This window comes from Aptenodytes forsteri, unplaced genomic scaffold (genome assembly GCF_000699145.1).
Source record: "Aptenodytes forsteri isolate BGI_AS27 unplaced genomic scaffold, ASM69914v1 Scaffold3, whole genome shotgun sequence".
Classification (NCBI taxonomy): Eukaryota; Metazoa; Chordata; class Aves; order Sphenisciformes; family Spheniscidae; genus Aptenodytes; species Aptenodytes forsteri.
Genome location: NW_008795283.1, coordinates 477065 through 503624, shown reverse-complemented (window position 1 = coordinate 503624; position 26560 = coordinate 477065). Strand labels below are relative to the sequence as shown.

General features: G+C 41.2%; 1 protein-coding gene across 1 annotated transcript in view; it reads right to left on the bottom strand.

Moving 5' to 3' along the window:
* Nucleotides 1-26560, bottom strand: part of DPF3 (double PHD fingers 3) — a 169310-nt gene that overhangs the window by 11634 nt on the left and 131116 nt on the right. The window contains exon 9 of the mRNA XM_009279267.1: nucleotides 21092-21220. Within this exon, the coding sequence (XP_009277542.1) occupies nucleotides 21092-21220 (129 nt within the window). The remainder of the gene's footprint in view (nucleotides 1-21091; nucleotides 21221-26560) is intronic.

The window sequence follows — 26560 nt, the reverse complement described above, 5'->3', positions numbered from 1 at the left end:
CTTTCTCTGCATAGCCCCCCTTCCTCAGTATGCACAGTCCAGCCATACATATCTTAGCAGGGAGAAATTAAAAACAAAAGTTATAGATTTTAAAAGCCTCTAAAAACTGCCAACAATTAACTTTGGTGTACAAATTGCTGCCCTGGGGGAACACCCTGATTTGGGCTGGTGACACTGCAGCCAGGCCCTCTGCTCTGGGCTCAGGTTTGCCAGAGGGAGAACGAGCCAGGCCGAGGTGCCCACTGCTGTGTGTGGGTCCCCCTTTGGCCAGGCACACCTGCCCCTCCAAAACCGCCTGGGATGGGCTGAAATCTGCACCTCCATTTCATATTGTCAAGGGGTTTGGGCTGCAGCAGATCTGGGGCAGATCTGGGGCAGGGTCTTGCTCCTCTGTCTTCCCCTCCAAGGCCGAGCAGCAGGGATTCAGGCACACGCCTGACACACGCTGCTCAGTTCACTGCAAAGATGCTGTGATAACGCAGAAGTAAGGTGGCAAACCGGGCTCTGCTCATTTGCAACCCGGGGATCAGAAATGGCCCCCAACATTAAAGCCAAAAGAAATGCCGCACGCCCGTGATGTCCCATCTCAAAAGGAGCCAGCACTCTGCTCCCTCCTCTTCTAGACCAGCCCCTATTAGCTACTGTTGGCTGCTAGACAAAATGGCTATTTCTTGCCTAAGAAATATAATGTGGAAGCACTCAAATAACCTCGTACTGAAGCATCAGCTTGTTAATGCACTGGTAAGTCATGCCAGCGCTGTACAATTCCTGGGGGTGAATTAGGTCAGAGTGACCTCCAGAAAACCCACCAGGCTGCATTGCTGCGCACCGCATTATGGGTAACGATCTGCTAATTGCCAGGAGGCACTTGGGCTGCTTACCAACACCAACAGGAAGGAAACCTGCCTGCAGGCACCGCACGGACTCCATATGCCAGGGACATAGCTCCTAATGACGAGAATAAACCCATTTATAGAGCGCGAACTGGCCAGTAGGACGGGCACCGAATGCTAATGCTGCCCAGCAGGTACACCTCGCGGGGGTCGGCTGCGTAAGACCCCCCCAGCAATACCGCCTGTGCAATGCAGGGCAGGTTTTGCATTTGGTTGCACAGCGAAGTAAGGGTGAGGTAGATGGAGATGAAAATGTGGAAGTGGGAGGAAGGCTGCTTATCCAGACAAGATGAATCACCACAACCTGGAAAGCCAACATCCCCTTTGCCCAGGGGACATTTTTGTTACCCTTCAACAAACTGCAGTGGAAAAAAACCTCCGGCGCGGCTCCGACCTCGTCGCTATGCACTGCAGGCTCCCCAGCCAGGCCAGCTCACACACCACAGAGCTTTCAATCAACTGGCAGGCTCACTAAACCCTTTCAAAATGAGCAACCAAGCAAAAATACTTGGTCATAAACACTAAAAATAGGAATGGAGGATTGGGTTTTGTTTTGCTTTTTAACTTGGTGAAGCCAGTTCTTCCTAGTGCATTAAATCCACCTCCCTGGCAGCCCATTTAGAACATCTCCTCCCCCCTGGGAGAGCCAAAATCCCCAGCTATAATGAGAGGAGTGGGGTAGTATTTAAAATGTTAGGGAAACGGCAGCCTGAATAGCCTTCCGCGAGAGCATTACCTTTGTTAAAACCCCCCATAAAACAAGATACCAGCTCTGCTCCTCCTCCCCTCCCTTTAACCTGAACAAGGACTCTGCTACCTGCTTGAACTCACGTCTGCTGTCCAAATACCTGGTCCTTCCCCAATATTCCTGGTGTTAAACTGCCCCGCTAACACAGACAGACAGACGGCAGCACGTCTGCAAGGACACCCAGCGCTGCCCAGCGTACCCATGTTATCAAGGTAGTGCTCGCAAAGACCAGCTCCAGCGTTTTCTTGCTGACGTGACAAAGTGTGTCTAACCCGAGCTGGCAGCAGCCGTGGATGGGACACGTTGTTTCCCTGGGGCACTCTGACCGTGGCATCTCCGCTGGGATTACGCGGGAGAGCGTGACGGAGGCAATGCTTCGTGACGTGGGCACCTCTTCACTAAAAACAGGCCATGTTCACCCAGTCAGTTCTAAGAGCATCAAGACAAGCCCTCTGCACTGCTGCAGTCCTCCTCAAGCACCGAGGGCTGCGGGGAGAACGTCAGAGGTGATTTCACCCATGGGCCAGGAAACAGCCATCCCATAAAAGTAACTGTCGATTGAAAATGGGGTAGGCTGGGTTTATGCTGATGAATTAGGGGACAGGAAAGGGAAAAAGGAGAGACTATTACTAATCTCTGGACAAACTTTCTTTCTAGAAAGATTAAGGAACAACTCTAGACTAATTCTCTGGTAGCACAGTTCCAGAAATTTCAAATCAAATGGCAAACTCCAGAGAAACTATTTAAATGTCATCATTTTAATATTAAATAAACTTAACTATGCAGAAGACACCATGCCATTGCATAGGCAGTGACCTCGTTGCTGTTACAACAGCAAGGTTACATGAGGTAACCACGTATCATCCAGGTAAAGAAATTCAGCACATGATGGGTAAATGGTTGATAACTGATGCGAACATGCTGTAAATGCAAGAGGTCTGACTTTCCCACACAAGCATAATTTACACTGTTGCTGATGTGATTGAATATTCAGACATAAGTAGAACTGCCTCACTCAACTAAGCACAAACAAAAACAATTTGAAGCAAGTTACTTCAGTCCCTCGTTGATTTAAAGAAACACTTTCAGCTGCCGAATGGGCAGTGTTCTCCACACACACTCTCCATTGTTTGTAATGCAGTGCCAGAAGCTGGAAAAATCCCACTGTCTCCTGATTTTTTCCCTTCTCCGTTAGTTAAACCCCCTGTTTGGTTGGGAATTTCTAAGTGCCAATCAAGATTTCATCAATATGGCAACCAGTTTTCACTTCCCCATCAAAGTCCCAGCAACATCAATATCTGGGGGAAGTAAGAGGTACAACTGCACCCTGCAGAGCATCAGTATGTGCTTGGTAGGGGGGAGTGAAATGTCTCAGTTTACTCTCTAAAAAATGCAATTTCAGGGGGATCTAAACATCTGAGTGAAGGAGTGAATTTGAATGAAGTAGTTTCAGTCAAAAGCAAGCAGGAGGAGAGAAAGGGTTAAGAGGCGGCAGAGAGAGAAACTAATTTTTCAGAAAGGGTGGGACATTTTGTGCCGGTGTTTCACAAACAAGAAGTTGGACTTTCATTTTGGAGCAGTACCTTGCTTCAAAAACGAGCTCGATGGAATTGTTTTTAAGAGAGGGAAAAATACTCACAAATGAAATGTTTCATTCAAGCCTGCGTGCACTTGGCAGCGGGAAAGAAAGGGAAAGGATCGTTTCATTGAGAAAAAGAAAACGCGTTTCATTTTGAATCAAACCAAAATCTTTTCATCCCGTCGTCCAAGAGATGTTTGGCAATTCTCAATGATAGCTGCACTGAGCCTAAGGGGGACTAGTTCTTCTTCACATAATGCCAGACCTGTAAATACGTAAACAGTCACAGAGGAATCTAATGGGTGCAGATGTCCTTAGGAAATTCTTCTCCATTTTTTTCTTTCAGATTGCTAAGTACTTGTAAAATCCCACCTTTAATGGAAGTGACGAAGGGGTCTTGGAGAGCTAATGAATGAAGAGGCTGACCTGGCCTTGCAAGGGAAATGAAGCTCCCTGACCCAGGGAAGGTCCTCCTCTCCAGGTGAAGGAATACACGGCTCTGGACCATCTGGATGTCTGAAGAGTACCACAGCTATCTGAATTCAACCCAGAGAGCATTTGTGGATAGTTAAAAACTCTCCTAAGCCTCCAGGCTGATGGACACATTCAGAGACACGGTCAGTGTGGAAAGACCTGAGAAGATCTGGGACCTGTTCTTTAAGAAGCCCAAGCCCAGATATCCCAGCAATGGATGAAACTTCTGAGCCAAGATCCAGCTGCAGAATCCACTGCACCATAAAACAAGTCGTTGAGCTTGAGGAAAGGGCTGGAAAGACTTCAGTGCTGTTTAACACATTTAAGCCATGCCCAGCAGAGCACTGATGTGAAGCAACTATGATTTGTACCAACAGGGGAAAATTAATTTCTCAAACACAGGCTTAAAAACACCCCATGTAAACTCCACCGTACAAAGTACTACATGAACTTGAAAGCTATGTCTCACTGGCTATCTGACACTAAAATAAAAGTACCCCTTTAGTGACAGCACAGCTTTCAGCTATTTCCCACCCAATGACTTCGTCTGACCTTAGAGAGCTGGCCTCAATACTGACTCCTGAAATCATCATATGAAGAAGTTAATGGCTGTTGGCTAATGAAAGAAATCCAAATTAGTAAGCTAAGTCTTCAGCAACACTTGACAAAACTCTCTCCAGCATTATTTAAAATCTCTAATCTGTTTCAAAAAGAAGGCTATATCTGAAAAATTTGGTCATGTTCATTCTCTTCCTGCAGTCCACAATGAAGCCACCAACACCAGGACACTAACAGCAAAGACTTAAGAAGCATAATGAGAAGGGGCTTCAGTCCAAGCAAAAAATTACTCTTAACACCTGTGCAAACCTAGAGATAAACTAGAAGGTCTTACTGAGAATTGGTTATGGAAGATGAACACCACCGAGAAATGAAACTCCACCCCGAAAAAAAACACTCAGCGTAAGACACTGAAGGGAGGCTACGTCTGTTCCTGCTCAAGAGGTACCATCCATCAGCTGGGATCCCAAAGGAGGAGTACCCCTCTGCAAGCTCCCCAGAGCGGCTGCCTCTCTCAGGCAGGCAGCAGTAGTTCCAAGAGCTTCAGCCCACCGCCCAGCTTCAATGTTCAAAGTGTATCACCTTTTCCATAGCAGTGCCATAGTTGGTTTGTAGGCCGTTCAGAGCTACCACAGCTATCTTAGACAACATTAAACAAAACTGTTTCTAATTATATCCTGGATGGCAATATTAGCCACAACACTGTGCCCCAGAAATCTGTGCTTTTTTAAAGGTAAAGGCCATCCTTCTCCCATCATGGTGCACACACCATGGAAGAATTACAGGCTGCAAGGACAAAACTTCATCAAATAACAGATGATACGGTAAAAGTTTCTAACACACACAGCAAGAGCATTTGTTGAAACAGCAGAAAATGCAGTCAAGTCTTAAAAAATATACCAGTGAAATTAAGATGCCACAGATGGACGGTTCTCATCTTAAGTCATTAAAATCAAAGATAGGACTAAACTGTGGCAAATATCCAGCTTTGGTGCAGCAAAGGAAGTACAATTTTATAATAATTTCCAAGGGACAATCTTGGAATTAAGGAGATCTTAAACACATCAAGCCACAATTTGGACAAGCCCAGCCAAAACTAAGGGGAGTAGTCACTGCTTATGTGCTCTGCTACGTATGCTTTATGTAGCTGAGGTCCTACTCAGCTGTCTTCAACGCTAGGGATGGGACGGGGTACAGAGAAGTTTATGTCATTGCTAATGAGCATTCAAAGCTTGGGTTTAGAGAGCAAGGGTTATGGGGTTTTTTATCATCTGTAAGCTGATGGATCTGATTACAAATAAGGCTCACAGCTCCACGATGCAAATTTAACCAGATTTTTTTTTCCTGATTCCAGGCAAAAGTTTGGAATGAATCTTAAACCAGTGCAACATTCTAGTTCGGGTCAAAGCAAAGAAGCCGATGCCTTTTTCAGCCCACCCAGAGAACTCGGGATTTCAGCCCACAGCTTTGCCAGCCTTCAGCTCAGTCTCAGCCCAGGAAAACCTGGCTTTGGGGGCACCCATTAGCTGCCGCAATGCTGGCAGACATTTTTACTCCCTCCTCCTGCCACGTCTGACTCTCACCAGCAAGAACCCTCCTCCAGACAGGAAAATAAGATACCTTCCTAGCCAGCATGACAACGTAAATCTGCTCTGGGGCTTAGGGAACAGTGGTATTTTTTTCTGTTCAGATAATTTCTGCAAAATTAAAACTTTCCTTTAGAACATTTCTATTTCTGGGCCTGTGGCTTAAAAAAATAAAACAAAACAAAAAAAGGCACAAAAACGTTCTAAGTAATAAGACTTATGCAGAGTTGTTCTCTGGAGTCTGACAGCCTGTAACAATAGCTCTGCTGTGGTGGGAAGGATCCCATTCATCTAAACAGTGTGTGGACAGACATCCATAAAGGCCAATATCAACGTACACTTTCACTCCTGGTTACCTTAGCAGAAATGTCTAGTTCTGCTCTCTGCATCCATCACACTGAGGACAATGAAAATGACAACTGAGTTAGAATGGGAGATGACCTATTGAACAAGAAAAGTGCACTGATGCCACAAGCAGTTTCCTTCCTTCCTTTCTTCAACTTTCCTTTCTTTGATTTGTCAGCATTCAGCTTTGCTCCCCGTCCAACCTCTGTCTGGGTCTCTCTGTCCTACGCAGCACAGCAGAAAGCTCAAGAGGAGCTAGGAGAAGAACAACAAAAGCAGCAATGGCCGGGGGCTCAGGATCTGTCATCACATACCCTCCTTCCTCTCTCTGCTTTGGGGCAGGAAAAGAAGATTGCTTGCTCCCTGTGAAATCCCTATGGAAAAGTAGTTTTGCAGGCCTGCAACTCAGATTATTGTAAGAATATCTGGGAGCAAATCGCAGAAAGGAAATTAGAAGTTGCTAGGAGGGGCTTTAAAACCAGCAATCCTATCACCCAGTATGCGCTCCAAGGAGAGCATCATGGCTACCTTCTCAGCACAGCTCAGAAATATGGTTAGCACCTTACCCCACCTTTTCAGCTGCCTCTGGTCCCAGTGCCCAACAGGTGAAAAGGAAGGAAAGACCTTTTTAGCCACAGAACAGCTGAGGACAACCCAGTAAGGAGTCCATGAGCTGCTCTGTCAGATCCCAAACAGGTTCCCAAAAGCCACAGTGACTGAGGGCAGCAAAGGTAGCTGAAACTGCCTTTTGGTTTCCTCCTTCCTCCAATGAATTGGCCAAAGGCCTTGCACAGGTAAAGATAAGGTTTCAAGGCAAGCAGTGAAGTTTTCGAGTCATATTCACTTGAAGAAAGAGTGAAGAAACAAAACACTAATGGAAATCAAGATTACACATGTGAAAAATTAAACCTTATAGGAAAAAGCTATAAAAGAAGACCAAGAATAGTTAATTCTCTGCTGCAAAAACACACACTCTGTCACACAGAACTGTTAAAAATAAGGCAGGCAGGAGCCCATCTGTACAATTCTGTACAATTCCTATATTGCCTGGATGGATTCATTTCTGACGTGTTCTTTAGGACTTATTTGCCATTTAATCTGCTGGGGGGGGCAGTTCACTACTCTAAAGGATCTGTACCCACATCAGAAGATCTCTTAAAAACTACACCTCAGCTACTATTTTTGCAAGCAGCTGCCAAAGTGAACAGAGCCATCTATAGCCTCTACTGGTAGCAGAGAAATTGATGGGAAGGCAGAGGAAAGTCAACGGAGCTTCATAAAAATGACAGCAGCCCTATTAGGGAAGAGGACACACAGAGTTTCCTAAAAAGATGGCATCTGATCTGAAACAGTATTTCCTCTTTCTCTTTCCATCCTGTACAACCATACCACTAATCTAATGTGTGTAAAGGGAAAGGCAGGGCTCATGCCTGCACTGTGAAATGCAGCAAAGGGAATCACAGTTTCCAGTTACTCCAGTGACTGGGTTAGAAATGGGATAGGTAGGGTCAGGACTCCAAAAGGCAATGTCACTAAAATCTATACAAAAAGCTCTCAGATAACTTAGACTCCACCTCTGAATCTAAATTAACTTAATGCAACTCTATTAATCTCATGGAGAAGGTTATTAAAATACAAACACATTTAGGAAGACCCTCTATTATCACCAAATGATAGGAAACACTCCTAAAACGAGTCCTACACAAAAGCAGTATTTTATTTCCTGCCTACCTTCACTATAGCAAGCAACAGGACCAGTTTCTGTAGTCCAATGAATGGAGAAGAGAAAGTAAAAGAGAAAAAGGAAGAGAATTCTTGGTTAACATTATGCTACATTAAGAAATACAAAACCAAATCCAGGGACAAAAGTCATAATTTACAAAATGGAAAAGGGAAACAAAATCAATAGAGGAGGAAGTTTTATTTTAAGCTTCAAAGAGAGTATTATAAACAATGGAGAGCTTAGAAAAGTATATGTACAAGTATGTTATTCAACAATGTCTTTTTCAAAGAAGATTATTTGCACTAAAAAAGACCTTGTAGAATTGGTTTGATAAAGTAATATTTACAGAGGAATATACAGTAGGGACGTTGGTAGCAGAACTTTTATTTGGAAGGAATTTTACACAAACTGAACACAGACCCTACAGTTTGCAAATCTTCATTACAGTTGTGCGTCTTGTTATATTTTGATGAAATAAAATTTGATTTCTTTTTTTCTTTAGAGGCAGTTCACCACTGCAAGTTTAGAAACCAACAAAACGAACAAAACAAAACCATCCTGCTAAAGAGCCCGATTAGGACATAAATTTTGTCATTTAACTTAGTGGGATCAGGACCCAGGTCTACCAGACATCTTAACATGGTTATTTTTTGCCCTATGTGTTAATTTGGGAAGGAGCGGGAGAAGGGGAAGGGAGAAGAGGACAAAATCTGCTGCTACTGACACATGGAAACCTCTCAATGAGGTGAGCTTGAGTTTTAGGCGTGCATGAAACACAATGCAGGATCAGGCTCTCTGGCAGCTTCACCTAGTCAGGATGCATTTTTTGTAGACATAGCTTTTTTCACTCCAAAAGCCAACATAAGCCACATTAACAAACCCACTTTTTCTATCTATACCCTGGGTCTATACCAATAGGTACATCTGGCACCCCTGTTACAGAGAAGCTAATCTCAGAGCCAAGTCCAATACCCTTCTCCTAGGACATAAGGCTATCCTGCATCCTTACTAGACTGCATCACACATGACAGCGAACAGTCCTGCACTATCCACTGTGAACAGACTTGGCAGCCGACAAAATCCTCCAGTGCTTGTACGGAGCAGAACACCTTATTTCACTGAGAAGATGACTAACAACTTAGAATTCAGGATGTGAACGTCCCTCACAGGACAATTTAGGATTGTTGCTGTGGGAACTCACATTCTTCTCCCGCTGAGTAACCCCTCTTGCTTACTGCTGACGTTCGGGTGCACCTGTACGCTTTTCAAAGTCCACTACCACTTAAGAAAGGGCTGAAGTACACAAGTTTTCTACGCATGGCATCATCCTTGACTCCAACAGGAAGCTCCATGCCAAGAGCACTTGAACATTTAGATACTTCCCTTACAACCAACTCACAATCAGCTGTGGAATTACCAAAGCAAAAAATAATACTAAAATGAATGGAGTTGTTTTCCTTTTTTAAACCCCTCTTTCAGCAGAAGTATTTCACAGAGTTGCTCAAGAGCAGACCTCTTTTACTGTGCAGAAGAGACACATCAATCCTGCTGGGAGAAGACAGTCCTTTGAATTGGACACAAAATCTGGTAACAAAAAAATCCAGCCACTGAGCCTGTTTGCTATTTTTTCAACAGGTTTTGTTCAGATTTGTGCCTAACGCAGTACAGCAAAGTAAGTTTTAAGCATCTAACAGAATAATATTATTAAGGAGAAAGTAAACCAGAGCAATCTTCACTTACCACATCCAATTTGCAAAAAACAAAGATACCCAGCACATGTATGAATGGCTTCTTTAAAGTAAGAGAGAGAGCAGAGTTGATCTTTATTTTCATTATTTAAAAAAAGTTTTTTCCTTAGAGTAAATATTCAGTCTTTATTTTACATTAAGTGCTTTTTAAAATTTCATGTCTTCACAAAATTGCATTTAAAATTTGAAGTAAAATGTATTTCAAACAAAAATACTGTGCAACTTCAGCACTTCTTTTCTCTCTTAAATATCGAAATAAATAAAATAGTTAAGTCTTTTTTCAGTTTGTTTGTTTTTCAGTCAGTTTTACTGTAGATCAATTCCAGTTTGACCTGGGTTTATACACACGCTTAAAAGAAAGTGAAAATCAAGACTTTAAAAAACTTCTTTGTATTGCACCAGCTTAGGGCATCCCCAGTCCTTTGAATTGGACACAAAATATGGTAACAAAAAAATCCAGCCACTGAGCCTGGTCTTTGCTATTTCAACAGGTTTTGTTCAGATTTGTGCCTAACGCAGTACAGCAAAGTAAGTTTTAAGCATCTAACAGAATAATATTATTAAGGAGAAAGTAAACCAGAGCAATCTTCACTTACCACATCCAATTTGCAAAAAACAAAGATACCCAGCACATGTATGAATGGCTTCTTTAAAGTAAGAGAGAGAGCAGAGTTGATCTTTATTTTCATTATTTAAAAAAAGTTTTTTCCTTAGAGTAAATATTCAGTCTTTATTTTACATTAAGTGCTTTTTAAAATTTCATGTCTTCACAAAATTGCATTTAAAATTTGAAGTAAAATGTATTTCAAACAAAAATACTGTGCAACTTCAGCACTTCTTTTCTCTCTTAAATATCGAAATAAATAAAATAGTTAAGTCTTTTTTCAGTTTGTTTGTTTTTCAGTCAGTTTTACTGTAGATCAATTCCAGTTTGACCTGGGTTTATACACACGCTTAAAAGAAAGTGAAAATCAAGACTTTAAAAAACTTCTTTGTATTGCACCAGCTTAGGGCATCCCCAGAACTTCTCACAACAATCGGCAGCTGACTTCCCACAGTCCAGGCTCCTATGCCAGATGAAACACGGGTACGGAAGGGTCAGGGCAAGGAGAGGAGAAGCGTCAAAGCATCCTGGCTTCTCTCAGCCTTCTTCTGAAATGTCTTGCTTGAAGGATGCTGGAGTCCATGAGGGCAGGGCTGACTGCAGAGGGAAAGGCAATACAACGTAAAACTAAACAAAGTCAAACAGACAACAAAAGCAAGCGTTCAGAAAAAAACAGAAGCAGCACAAACCAACCTTCCAACACTGTTTGTATTCTAGTTCTTTGAAAATGTAGCTCGACAGACTCAGTTTCAACTGACCGTGGGGGCCATAAGTAAATACAAAGCAAACAAATAGGATACGAAGGAGCATATCCAAAAGAAAGACACCAAACGCTGTCAATCTTTCTTACTGTTAACATCATTAAATAACCTTCATCATTCAGCTTAGATAGCTGTCTCTTTACTAAAGATTAAGACCTTTGCTTATGAAATCCTGCTCTGATTACATTGCTATATTACTAATTATTTTTACAGAGCCGCAAGTGTATGCAGCGCTGCACAAAAGACATCTTTAGAAGTCTGAACGATACACATAGGGTGGCAGCAATGTGATAACTTCTGGAAATAAGTGAAAGACTGCATTTTGCATTGCGTTTAATCCGTGAATGGACTAAGTTGCTAATGGACGGCTAAGCTCCTGAGCAGTATTAGATAGCCAATAAAATCATCTCTTTATTTCCACAAAATGCAAGTGCCTCTCCCCATGTCTTCCCCACACCTCTCATATCAGTTCTGGATGACACGAAGGTCCAAAATCTTAGGAGATGCTAGTGACCAAAAGAATAACTCAAAGATACGAACTGGCAGCATCCCCTTAACAGGGGTATCAGAACTTGAAATTGCAGCAGCTGGGGTTTTTTTCTAAATGTTATTACAACTTGTCTTCTCTGAAATTGGCAACTTAACACTCATGGAAATACAGACAGGGACATGAAAATAGTTCTGACCCAATTTCAGTATTCTGTGGTATTTATACAAGTTGGGTTTTTTTCAACCCTGGTAGATATCTGGCGAAGAGAACAAAGGTTGGTAGGGTTTATTGTAATGGCTCAGTCAGCAAAAATTCAGCCTGGCTACATTTCTGCACTGTGAGGGTTTGTCAAAACAACCCCATGCCGGCATGAACACATGCATGTGCCTCATACTTTATATATACTTATAGCTACAAATTTTATATAAATAAGAAAAAATAATGGAGAATAAGAAATGAGTGTTTATTGGAAACATCTACATATGTTGCAGCACAAAACACACTGGGCAGATTTTGCAGTTTTTATAATAAGACGACTCCCAGTGGGGTCAATACAATGTTTGCTTGAGGAATTGATTCAGTAAAACTGCTTGCCATGGGGAAGGAGCAAATTGTATGAGGAGCCAGCCTTTGAAAGCTCATAGTTTGGCGCTATTTGAATTATAATTTTAGGGCCCATCTCAAAATATCATTGCAAGAATTGGCCAAAGAAAGGCCAAGCAGGCAGGAGAGAACGCAGTGGTGACCCGGCACAGTCCGGACTCAGCGACTCTCTGGGTGCAGTTCTCATTTGCTCCGTGCATCAGCAGGCAGCAAACTGAGTTTCTGTCTTCAATCAAGAGCCTAAGCTGAGGTCTGTAAAATGGCAAACTGGAACTCAAAATGAATAACTAATGTAAAAGCTCAAAGGCAAAACAATGCGGGGAGGGGATTCTAATAACACATTCTGCTGAAACAAATGGCCATCTCGGACTTGTCTACACCATACTAGCAAGCATATTAACAGTGAGGTTTCATTCAATCAAAGCAATAGCTAAGAAAGCCCAGCGCTAATCCTTCTGAACCCAGTGGCAAAGTTCTCTCTGGACCTTGTTTCAGCAGCCTAGGCTCATCATTTATGACCTTACCACATATATACAATGCTATTCCAAGCACCATTACATGTACAAGAAATAAATATCCAACCCACAAAACTGGGGGGCGCCCAAGTGGAGGGAAGAGATGCGAAGTGAAGCAAAACAGATTTCAGTTCCATCCCTGTTCTGCCACATGCCTCATGATCTCCTTTTATTTTTTAAATGTTATGCCAGAATCCATATTTTCTTAAAATTTTCTCAATATATATTATCACACTTAAAATTTTAAACTGTTTTCATGCAAGAGCTGAGGTCTGTCGCTGCTAAAATGTCAACTAATTAAAAGCCACAAAAGGGAACATGCTAAGGATCAGTGCACACTCTACGTAGCCTTTCTACCCACTAATCAGCTGCTCAAGCAGCACGTCACTTCCTTATTTCTCCTGCTCCCATCTGTGAATCAGAGTTTGCAGAGGATGGCTCAGGAAATTATGTGTCTTTTCTAAGATCCTTTAGTATGGAGCAGTAGAAAGGTGCCTGAGGAGACAGCTCACATGATTAAACACAGCAAACTCTGAATTTAGGACCTGAAATGAAACATCCCTTTATTCACATTTCACACCAGAGCTGTCTTATTTTGGTACATGGCTTTTGTGGGAATGTATGTTTCAGGAGAATCTTTGGACAGCCTTGTGCTAACCTTCCTCTAATAAGAAGGACGTCTTTGGAGGAGGACTGGAAGAGCCAGGCTTGTGATTAGTTGAAGGACTGCACCTTCAAAGATCTTCTTGTGAAGCTCAGAACAGCAGGTCTCATTGAACTGCTGAAATCACTGGGGAATACAGAGCATCACACTCCTTTCTGATTTCGAAGATGACTGTATTTTTTAGGTACAACCCGGAATTCACATTGAAAACTCTCTTTATGCCTTCCTAGTTTGGTTTGGGACTTACGTGTCTTTGAAGATACAGTTGACACTGTGCAGTTCCCTTATTTCTGACCTGGCTATGCTAGTGTCAGGCTCCTCTTTTTTTTTTTTCATTGCACTTACGAAATCTCCTCCTATATATTTTCTGCCTCACTAACATTGTCGTCTTCCCCTTGTCCATCTGAGAAGGTCTCATGTAGAAGCCCCTTTGCTTTGCTTTCATCTTTAACTTATGAGCTACCAACCTTCTTTCCCTGTTCCCAGCCTTCACTCCAGCAGTACCTGCCCTGAGAATATTTCATTTCCATATCAACACTTCATTCAATATTCACTGTTAACACTACTTTACAACCTAGCTTAAACAAGTACTCTTTTAGCTTCCACCCCTACATCTCAATTTCCTCCCTATGACTGATGCCTTCCTACGGTCAGTACCACGCTGCTCAGCCTGCTGGACTAAACTCATGTTGGTTATCTCAGCCTAATAAGACATCTTAAGGAATCCAAGGACTATTCTGCTCTCCATAATGATGAATTTATTTTACCTTCCTTCCTTGCTCAGGACTAGTTTGAACCAGTGACTGTCCATATACACATTAATGGTATAAATAAGTGTGATGGATATTTTTCTATGCTATCTGTAATAAATGTCAGCTGGCAATTTTTATGTACTCTGTGAGCTGTTGTGGCTTCTTTCTGAGGGTACTGGGCTACCCGGTTGTCACAAAGATGGGTGGTTAGGTTGCGAAAGGATTAAGACTGTATGCATTGTTATAGTAACTGCATTTGTGAAAATAAATCAAGACTTAATGAATTATGGGCATCTGATTATTGTTTGTATTCCAGAAGAGCCCAGAATGTGTTAGGCATGGTTCACAAAAGACAATGTAAGGACAGACTCCACTTGGAAAAAATTATATTTAGAGTATGCCTGTTCTGCAGTTGATGCAGTGACTGGAGTTCTTCAGAAAGACGTACCTGAGTAGGTTTCAGCTAGCTAGCTCAGGAGCTGCAAGGACTATAGTCAGCACAGCAGCACAGAGCTCGGGATGGGCTGCAACAGCATGCAAGAAGCTGGGTACATACAGCGCTTACTAAATGCTGAGCTCTGCGCTGCCATCCCCACACCAGTGGCCAGCTGCAGCTGGCTGGTTCCAAGTGTGTCAAGCCTACAGCTCTCAGGCAGTAAAAGGTAGACAAATGAAAACTGAACTCTCTTCAAGTCCTTGATAATTCAGGTCTCCATTACTCCTGTGAGCCTTTCCCTGTCAAAGCATACTCTGATTGTATTTTGAGGAACACTGGGTAAATTTAAAACTCTTAACCTTCTAATCCGTCTGTCATGACTGCTACATGGATACAAGAAATAGATGCAAGATGGATGCAAGAAATCATGTTGTCTGTTTACTGTGGACTCGGCACATTTCTAGGTACTTGCTCCCTTTCTATTTTCCCTGTTGTTCACGTGGGCAAGTCAAAGAGTAGCAAGAGAAAGAAAAAAAATTTGTTTTGAAAGGAAGAGAATATAATATTAATACCACAAATGTAAGTGCAGGGCTTGAAGGGCAGTAGTAGCAGAATAAATCAATTTGAACTTCATTTTTTAAATTCTATGACATTTCACATTTGCGGTATTTCTTTGCGAACTGGGAACAACTCTACTTCTGCACCAGGTTCTGCTCTCAGCTACATTAGCATAAATTTAGACAAAATTCACTGGACTTTACTGATATTGCTCTTTGCTTACAGTAAGGTCAGTATGGAACAAGTGAGATCTCAGTGCCTCACACAAGGGCTGGTTCCACCCATTCTTGGTTGGGAAGTGTCTTCTATCTTGACTTCTGTTGCTCTTTATTTTAATGTCTGCATTACCTATATGTGTGTATGTGTCTGTGTACATACATTTCTGATACATGACATTAGCATAAATTTAGACAAAATTCACTGGACTTTACTGATATTGCTCTTTGCTTACAGTAAGGTCAGTATGGAACAAGTGAGATCTCAGTGCCTCACACAAGGGCTGGTTCCACCCATTCTTGGTTGGGAAGTGTCTTCTATCTTGACTTCTGTTGCTCTTTATTTTAATGTCTGCATTACCTATATGTGTGTATGTGTCTGTGTACATACATTTCTGATACACACACACACACACACACACACACACACACACACACACATACACACACACACACACACACACATATATATAAAAAATGATACAGATACGCAAACTATCCTAACTCTTTCAGGGATTTTTGAAAAGCAGGCACCTACATCTCTGTGCCTCACCCTTGGAAACCATCTGAGGTTTGAGCTTTTAATAAATACGGAAAAGTGGCAAAATATTATAAATCTATCTTGTGCTCTTTCAGAGAAAAAAGGACTGGTTGTGGAAGGACTGAATGTTTTTATCAGTTAAAGTACACGTCTCATTGACAGCATTAAGTCAAAATATCATTGATTTGACACTGGATCGATTATAATACACCAGCAGGAACAGAATAGCACAGAAAAGGATTATCAATATGGGCAAGCTTAAACAAGGCAGGTATGCATGGCTCTGGCATGTACTGTCCTATGGTATAAACACACAGAGGTATTTCGTAACGTTTTGTAACACCATTTTGAAGGCAGATTATTGATGTAATCTAGACATCTGGATTTACGCCCATGTACCTAAAAGCAGAATCTGCCCACTGCTTATTCCATGTTAAAGTGAACAATAAAAAAATCAGACACTGGATCCTTTCTCTTTTTCCTTGTGGGGGGGGGGAAGTTGAAAGAGCTCTCACAGACAGTATTGTGCTACCCCAGCAAAAGAAACAGGAGAAATGGAATCCATTTGGATAGGGTTCATTCATGCATTAGAACAATATATATCCAAAGTCTTCATTGCAAGGCTGAGATTTTTATTCTGGTATCAAAAACACACACCTCCAGTTTAAGGATTAGGGACTGCCCAGTTAAATGTCTATTTTGCCTCTGATTTAAATGAGGTCATGATTCCACCCTGTTTGGCATTATATACATCAGTAAAAATATATCCTTGGAACCTAATCTTGCCCCCGCTCCAGGGAGATTTTTGCCTGCATTAGGAACAGCAAAATGTAACCTACACACTGACTCCTTTTGAATCACTTCTGACTGTACACGAGGCTGGATCCTGCTCCCACAGAACTTCCATTAGCTTCACCAGGGGTGTGAATGTGGCGCATACTCGTAACACAATTTATTCCACGGGACTTACTCCTACAACAAAGCTCAGTCAAGGGTCTGTTGAAAATCCAGGGCACAGAGATTTCAAATTGAGTGAAAGACATTTCAGCTCGGACATACCTTTCAAATCCTGCTGCATGTTTCCTCCTTTCTGCGAAAGTCGCTGGGAAGGGAGTCACTCTCTTCTCCATTGCCCTTGGAACTTTAATGAGTATTGCTTTGGTTTATTTCAAGAGAAGCTATTGAAAAGCAAACAAAGTGTCTCACAAGACACTACAGAGAGAAAAAACTGGGTGACACAGGAAAAAATGCTGTGAATTAATTTTTAAAATGGAAAGAAAAGTACAGGTGAGGTATTTTTCCATATCATTTCTTCCATGATTCTGCTCCTCCAGCTGTTTTGTCTTTGATGTCTATGACTTGCCATTCATATTCCATCCCTATGCTTGGAAACTGCTGTCCATGAAGTGAAAGGTGAAGGAAAAGAAAAAAAAAAAGTAGAACGGAGTGAGGAAGACATGAAGGGGTGCAGGGAGGAAGAGATCTATTGAGTGTAAAGGTGTCCAAAGGAGGGACGGAAACATGTTCCCCAAGGTCATGGTCTTCAGTGGTGCTGCTTGTATTTTCAGGCTGTTAAAGACAAGCGTAGCAGGTGTACAAGAAGAGCCAAACTCCACATGCTACAGTAAGTGCAAAATCTCAAAACGCAGAAGCCATCACATCAAGGGTTTCCTTGTCCTCCGATAGAGTCCGCCCACAGTGGTTCTCTAGAAACAGTTCTATTATCAAGTAGACATCCATTGCTTTTTTGTGTTTTTTTGTATTTTTATTTAAAAAGTAGATTTTCTAATAATATATAGAATATATAAATAATAATAATTAAAAAAACCTATTTGGGATTTCTTTCTGCTCTCCAACCCATCTGTATTTTTCATGGTTTGCGGATATATATATTAAAAGACAAGAAAATCAACTCTGCTCACTATTAAAAAAAATATTAAATCCACCTTTTACGTTTCCAGAGAGAAAGAGAAGGGGGGGAGGTGGGAGGAAAACAAATTAAAATGAAAAAAATAACAGGAAAATCAAAACCTTCTGTCTCTTCAAAGTAGTTGTCAAGAGCTTTAAACATTTGTGCTTTCAGTGTACACCCCACAGGAAAAACAAAAACAAAACCAAAAACAAAACAAAAAAACCCCAAGGACCTAAAATTAAAAAAAGAAAAAGGTAATAATAATCCTAGTAGTAAAAAGGACAGCAAATTGCTCAGAGTTTGTGTGTCTTTTTAGTTATTTTAGCAGCCGCCCTTTTTGTCTGCAGAGGGAGAGCTGCCACCACAGCCACCTCCTCGGCTTGAGAGAGGCTCTTCTGCATCATCCTCGTCAAAGCCATGAAAGGTCGAGGTGTCGCTTTCTGACGTGGAACCGAACAAGTCCTCCGTAGTGCGTGCTGGCGCTGCTTCGTCCCTCCTGCCTTCTCTTCCCAAATGAGCTGACATGTATGATGAATATATCAGCACATGGGTTAAGCAACAGGCATCATCATCATAATTTTTTTAATCATCATTATTATTAAACAATTCAGACTATTGAGCTCATAGGTGTGTGCTTGTATGTGCCCGCGCACTTCAACAACATAGCTCAGTAGAACTGCAGTAAGAAAAATAAAAAAAGGATCAGTTTCTCTTTCAAAGAAAAAAAATCTACAAACAACACAGGTGCCCATAGCTATGGCAGCGAAAGGGTTATTTGTGTTTTCCTCTCTTCAAAAGACATTAAAATATTTCCTCGTGATTACTTAGATCAATTTTTAAAGATTTTTAGACCGTATAAGTAATTAGACACTGTTAGCTCTAAGCGCAATGACTGTCCTTCAGACTGGCATCAACTGTCACAAATTTACTGCTATAGAAATGTAACCCACTAGATAGCTCATCAACCTCAGGACTATTTTTTATCCCTGTCCTTCACCTGATCCTAAAGAGCCTCCTCTGTAGACAAAATGAAATACATTTTGAAGACTAAGTGAAAGTAACCTAAACAAATGCTTTTATTCCAATTTCATGGCATCTCCTTCAAAAATAAAAAACCCCAAAACAAATATATACAGTTCAACAACTAAAACAACTAAGATGAGAAGTGGCCTGTCTTGGGGAACACTGAAAAGTTCAAATGTGTGTGAGTTAATCCAACTTTCAATATGGAACAGGAAATTCTCCACACAGGACATCAGTAGCAGCAACAACAAGAACAACAAAAAGAAGACTCTTAAAAAGAGAAGTCAAATACTGAAACCTGCGAAACTGAGGTTTATTTTCTCCCTCAATCAAACATGTTATGTGATTAATAGTATAGCCTTCAAATTCTCTCTTCAGGAAAGGTAGAGAAAAAGATGTCTCTTGTGCCCCAGGAAAACGAAAGTGTGAGATTTTAGGGAACGGCTATTTTATTATTCAGAAACAGTAGCATGGTATTAAGTAACCAACTGTTTGGTCCCCGCTCCAGCTACAGGAATCAGCCATATAACAAGTACACTGCATTGCTTGAGACACGAAGAATTAAATCCTGTTCACAAAAAGAAAATGGATATAACAGAATAATTGGCAGATGAACCACCTTGTAGAGATGTGATTTTACTGACTTTGTGAAGGGAAGAAACAATATAATTTCCATGACCTCTCTTTCAGTATAATGAAAATGTTCTCCATTATCAAGAAAGAGAAAGATAGCAGCCACCAAAGAGGTTTCATTGTTTTAGTTTACAGATTAGTGTGTGGTTGTACCTTAATCACTTTCATCACACATCAGTCACACCATTGCAGACCCCTATGAACGACCCAGGTGGGTCAGAATTTGTACAAGGATAGCATTTAATGGAACTGATTTTGCACAATTTAGGTTACATGCTGATCTACTTGTTCTATCACACTAAGGAATCAAGGGAATTAATGTATTTGTGTTACATTCTGATATAATCACCATAGCAATGTTTAAATAGCAAAAAAATATGGATCCATCTCACTGTGCCGTATCAGGACAATGCTGAAATGAGTTATATTGAACTATAACAATCAAGGGGAAGGGCAATGGTCTTCCAAGATGGCACCACGGACCACATGAGCTTCCCCCTTCAGTTATTAAGAAGCAAACACATATCCACTAAAAGGTCCATGCCCCTGACTGCACAGCATTCATAAGGACGCCCCTGGAGAAAACCGAAGGGGTTGCCATCGGTCCTCTGGTGACCAGTCAGTATCACTTCAGAATATCTTCAAAGGTCACAACAACTGCAGAAGGCAATTTGCCAGTGAGAGTCTAGTCCTGCTCCCACTGAACGTGGTAAGAGGCTTACTATGAATTTCAGCGGGAGCATAAAAAGGCCATTCCCTCAGCACAAGAACACTCCACATCGCATTTCAGCCATCACGCAACAGACATCTTTCAGTGACTACAGTACAGAAGCAGCAGCAGCAATACTGAATTTCAAGGTTTTTTTGGTTTTCAGATTTCCATATGATGGTCTTATCACCACTAGTATCACCACTGTCCAGAAATCTCACAACTGGAAACTTGGACCAAAGCTGGAATATGCAGTTGTTAAAGGTTTCCCATTCCCTCTACCACCACCACCACCACCTCCCATGCGAGCTATAAATAACTGCTCAGCTGGGATAAAATTCCCAAAAAAAAGAGAAAGAAAGAAAGAAAGGAAAAAAAAAGAAAGAAAGGAAGGAAGAAAACAACAGTCCAGAAATAAAGACAACTCAGAACGGGAAAGACACAATTGCCTACATTTAAAAAGAGAGAAGGGAAGAAAATGGAGAAATAAAAACCTCTTTAAACAAAATTAATGATAGTCATCTTGTAAGAGGATAATTCTTGACAGCTACCCCCATCCCTACCCTGTAATTTCCTCCTTCTATCTTTTTTGGATGAAGAAATGCATGAAATGTGTAATCAATGGAAATGCTTGTCATGCAACTTTCATAAATCTTGAAAGTAATTTATAGTTGTAATTGCAGCATTTGAAGACAGAGCCCATTCTTTAACATTGTCACAGGATTTTCTCCTTCCATTTGAAGAACAACTAGTACATGTACCAACGTTCACAGAAGCCAATAAATACATTAAAACTTTATTATTTCGTAGGACGCCATTAGCTTAAAAATGTGAATCCAACAGTGGATTTTATGACAGAAAATTTCCCAGTCATCCTTTCCCACAAACACAGACAAGAGGTAAGACCTCGTCCTCTATCCCCTCCCAAATGCACTGCCTTTCTTCAAAATCTTCAGAAGGAGCAAAAAACAAATCACACAAATGCCTTTGTACAAGAAAGTTGCAAGAAGGAGTCACCTACCAGAGCGCCCACAGTCTGAGCACGATACAAGTTCCTCAGGCCGGCCACTTTTTTTGTTCATATTGGAGCCTCCGAGGCAGAAGTCACAGTAGTTATTGGGAATGATGACCCCATCTGGTCCTTTCTGGGCTGCAGTCGGGTTAGAAATCAGATTTACTTAAAGAGCATTCAGTTTGGACATTTCCCCCTTCTCCTTGATACGATGTTAGCTTGGTGAGTTTGCAGGCCACAGTCTTCCCAAAATATTGTCAATTAGAACAAAAAGTGAACCGTATAAATCACCTCCATTTTAAGTACACCCTGTATTGTATCTATTTTACCTGAAATGAACTTTATTATTCAGAAAAACCATTTCCTTTAGGCCAGCCAGGCTGGTCCTTCACAAGAATCTGCTGCCAAAGATCCCTGGGATCTAGAATCAGGAACTTCGTAACACGCACAGGCATAGAAACAATCCCTAATGCAGAATCAGACCTATGCTGTCAGTGAGGCAAGCCTGGTTTTTCAGACAGCAGTCTGAAAACTGTAAGCCCACAAAATACAAATTCAGAAAGGAAAAATACATTCCTTAAAAGTCAAAAACCAACAGCAAGGAGATGGGAGGATAGGTACCCTAACTGGTTTTATTTCAAGTAGCTTTTTGGGGGATTACATCTCAAAGTGGCAGGGTGTCCTTAGTCAAGAAGTTGGTTCAAACGCCCATGAATATTCACAGGCAAAGCCACTTGTGGGTGGTTCACTCAAGGGTTAAGCTACCTGCAGCAGAGTGCATGTCCCCTGGGAGGAGCAGGGAGGGCAGCAGGTCCAGCACTACTCCAGCACCCAGCACAGGTGCAAGGAGTCAGCCTGGGGCAGACGTCCCAGCCGGCAGAGTTAAAAACTCTTTCAGCCAAGAAAAAAGGAGGGAAATTACATTCTTATTTTCCAGCTAGGAATAGTTGGAAAGGAACAGACACGCACTGGGTCTTAAGTAGAGGAGGAGGCAGTTCCCCTAGAAAGGAGAGAAGGGCAGAGGTCTTCTGCATTCCTATTAGTTGAGCAGAACAGCAATGTGCTTCTTTTCTCGCTCACAACTGCCATTTTTCTCCTCTGCTCTCCAGAGAGGGAAAACTTCTTGTTCCTGCACACTCTAACTAGGAACTGGGGAAGGGAGAGGGGAGTGGGGGGAATGGTTGGTCTTCGTCTTTGTTTCTCCTTCTTTAACTTACAAATTCCAGTGGTATACCTGGCTTAATCCTACCCCATGAAGATTTCTACAAACTAGAAAATGAAGACCTTTAAACTGTACCATCTATATTTAATTATCTTTTTAATGCATATTTTGTAACTTGCAGATTTTTAACAGATGTTTTGACAGCCTTTATTAATGGTCTTTTTGTCCACATCCAAATTTCCCCCAAAGAACAATGACATTCTAAAGGGCTTCTGGTAGCAGTCCAAGACATACACTTAAAATTAAAATCTCCTCCGAGTTCAATCTGCTTTTCTGGTTTGGGTGCATCGAGTTATTCATTTACTTCCAGCTGTTGATTAGCTGAGCTTTCTGGAGATCGGTAACTGAAAGATTGCAGGTAAGGTGAAATGAAGAAAAAAATTAAAACCCATAAGGTTGCAAATACATCAGTATCTTCCTGCATGGTCACTGAGTCCCTGACAGTATGTACTAAGCAATGGGCTTTGCTCTGAAATAGTCCTGGTTAGCAGATCCCCAGTTCTCCCAAAACCAGAGAGAAGCTCCCAGTGTTAGGTTAGCATTTTGCCTGTTCGCAGAGAGGCATTTAATACGTGCATGCCAGATAAGCAAAAAAAGAACAGGAACCAGGTGGAAGCCTAGTGCACTGGCTCATTTTAAGAGCTGTAACAAAATGATCATAAAGTTGCTACTTGTACATATTTTGTGTATAAAAAGCAGATCTCCCTAGCATTTATTTTTCCCACTACAGCCCCATTCTGAAAAAGTTAAGTAATTACTTCTTTATATTGTGCTGCATCTACAGACAGGCCATGTGCAATGCAAACTCAGCAAGCTCAACGTTCAGTGATTTTTTTTTTTTTTGTTCCTTATTATGTTACTTCACCTTTCATCCAAGTTTCTTAAAGTGCCTTACAGACACTAAGATCCTAATATTAACCCTCAGTGAGGTCAAAAGCCTCTTCTGCCATTGACTCTAACGAAAGTGTTGCTGGGCCCTAATTAAGTCTCATGGTGAGGAGGCAGCATTGCATTTTACAGCTGAAAGTCTTGGAGGTAGAGTGATAAACTGACTTACTCACAAACACACAACAATTTTGTGGTGAGGCCACAAATAAAAGCAAGCATTCAAGGTGCCGGCCAGCAGACTTAGGAAAGAGCTCCACTTCTACCACCGCTCAGAATGGTGTAACTGATTTAATACTCTGCATATACTGACTTAAATTTTTCCAATGCAGCTTATGACCCTAAGATCCACTGACTGTGAAACTGGAAATGGGACAGGGGACCTTGTGAAAACACATATACTGATCAATTCGTCTGCGGTGTGTGGGACTGGTGGAGGGTATTCACTGACTGCAATGAAGCTGAAGGGATTCTCCTAGACTACTGGCAAGGGAATAAGCATGGGTTTTGATCACCACCTTTTTCTTTTTCCTTTCCTCTTCCTCTTCCTCTTCCTTTTCCTTTCCTTTCCTTTCCTTTCCTTTCCTTTCCTTTCCTTTCCTTTCCTTTCCTTTCCTTTCCTTTCCTTTCCTTTCCTTTTCCTTTCCTTTCCTCTTCCTTTTCCTTTCTTTTTCTTCCAATTAATGTCATTTTTAATGTGAGTGCCTACGTGCTCATCTATTGCTCGTCACTCATAAATATGGACCTGGCTCAGTTGAGTGTGATAGAGATGTCAGGCCTGAAAAGTCATACACAGATAAGAAGTTTCTGAAGTTACATCAATGATATCTTAAATGATGTATCTCTAGAGCCAAATAAGCTAGGCAATGTTATTCTCTTCAATGTTTTTTCATTCTAACAGGTGCAAAAACTAGAATCAAACCTGACTCAATCTTATTTTCTTGATCAGTACTGTACAGTGAATTAAGCCCCAGGCTAAATCACAGAAGGTTTGAGAATAAAGAGCTTTCCAGATGATAGTAAGCAGAGTTCTTACTTTCAAAGGATTTTTTTTTGTACGTCCTTGGAGTTTTTAATTCTATTTTACTGTAGTTGACAAATGATGAGAGAATTAAGAAACAAAGCGAAGACAGCAAGATATAATGTGTAATATTCATGAGAAGGGTATCATGCACCAAAAGCCCAACCCTAATCCCACCCCTTAATCAATAAAATTACTTACAAAAGTAAGTATGGGAATGGATTCACAAGCGAAAGCAATTAAATTACTAGGGACTAATGCTGCATTTCATCTGAGACATAGTAATTAACTAGGTATCCACTTTTTGCACATGTTAAACACGAAGTAGAAGGTGCTAGCTTAAGCCAGATGATAGCTCAGCTAACGAGAAGTAACTCACTGCTAGCTCAATCATTTGGATCAGGTGACTACAACCAAGGATTTTGTCTAAAAATTCTTCACCCAAAATCAGAAACTGTTTTAAAGCCTCGAACACCAACCATGATCTTGACCTAACTTACTCAAAACTCCTCTGATTTTCTTTTACATTACAAACTGCAACAACAGATCAAAAGCTCTGAGGAGCTTTGAGGAGTACTGCCTGAGTTAAGGTGTGCTCATAGGGGGTGTATTTAAATCAGTGCCTCTCGCCATTTCAACTCTGTGTCGCTTTCTAGTTTCATCAAAGGCCCCGTCTTCATCTACATCTGCCCCAAAATAAATAGATTATACAATTTTTTAAAATACTTTTAAAAATGGATTAAGCAGAGAGACAGAAAGATCTGCACAGTTCGAATGATAGTTTCTCTGTACCTGAAAGCTGATTCATGTGAAGACAGGATGAGAATGAAGTCAATATTTCCAAATAACTTTGGTATGCGCTTATTCTGAAATATATTTTTTCTTCTTAGCCTAATCAAGTTAATTTCAAACTATACCAAGCTAAGCAGAATAAAGACTTACTTAAAATATGGTACCATCATTCACAGGAGTCTTCTTGCAAAATAACTACTGTAAATTAAATAAATTCTCTAGTATATCACACAGTAACTTTGCTCTGTAGACAAAACCTAAAAAGCTAAACAAATTGACTGAGTTTATATATTTAAAATAACTTCTGTGCCTTCTTGATTTTGAAGGCAGGGGCTCTAAACAGAGTTCTAGCTTCCCTTCTCCCCTCCTCAAGTAATCAAAAAACCTGGAAGTTACCTTCCTCATGGTTTCAGTTTAATAATAAAAGAAAGCTGCTTCTAGAGAAATAACGTCAAGAAATTAGGATTTTTCTTTTCTACATCATCTCCTGGAGCCACATGACTCAATAAGAATCTCAGTTTTCTAGCTCTCATGGCTGCTTTCATCCAGAAAATATCTTGGATGGAAGGCAAGTTCAGAAGAAGCAATTCTTGACCCTGTTTTTTAATCAGAAAACTCAGAATACAGATATTTTAAATAGCTTTCCTTCAAAATGTGACCCTTAAATACATACAGACAAAACCCCAAATAAATAGAACCTTGTAGTTTTTCAATTCTCTGATTTCTAAGTGAAGTTATTTTGATGATTTGGATCACAATCTTTAAAAACTTGGAGCTGGAACCAGTGCTTAAAAGAAAAACTGGTTTCTCTGTTCCTCGGTACCAAACCACAGTCACATACATTTCTTCAGCCTGTAGGTAAAACAGCATAATACTTAACCATGATTTAAGCTGTGCCTCTAAGTTTGGTAGCATTTTATCCCTATTTTTTATCCTATCCACACTACCGGAAAGGCAGTGGAGAATGAGGAGTAGAGTGTGCGCCTTGCTGTTGGGGTGGGGGGCTGTGCATCATTTATTTAAACGATTACAGTGAATTGGCTACAGTTGGACATATATGTGCTCCCAAAGGGATTTTTCCTAGCACATTTTGTCCAGCTCTTACTTGTTTCTTCTGGGCTTGATCCAAAACCAATAAGTCCACTGGAGGTTTTCAATTCAATTCAAAAGGCTTTGAATCAGGCCATTTACTCTGTTTGCAACAAAAATTTGCAGAGCACAATAGAGACCACGGGAACTTGCGTGTAGGCCTGAATCAAGCCAATGCACTTTGCGATGGAGGAAAAGGGGTGGATTTGCCTTTTTTTTTTTTTTTAATCTACAAGACTTTTTGTCTGAGACGGGGCCCGGTTTTCCTTTCTGACGCCTCCCTTTTTCTTGCTGTCGAAGTGCAAGTCCAACGTTTGGCCGCCTGCGCAGCAAAACGCCAGCCAAGAGCCTGAGCCTGCGGTCGTCAAGCCCCTAGGAGGACTTGATGACATATAATCCCAACCTATAGCCTAAGTGCCCCCATGTGCCTTCGCTCGCCCCCCCACTGCCGCCGCCAGCGCTCTTCCTT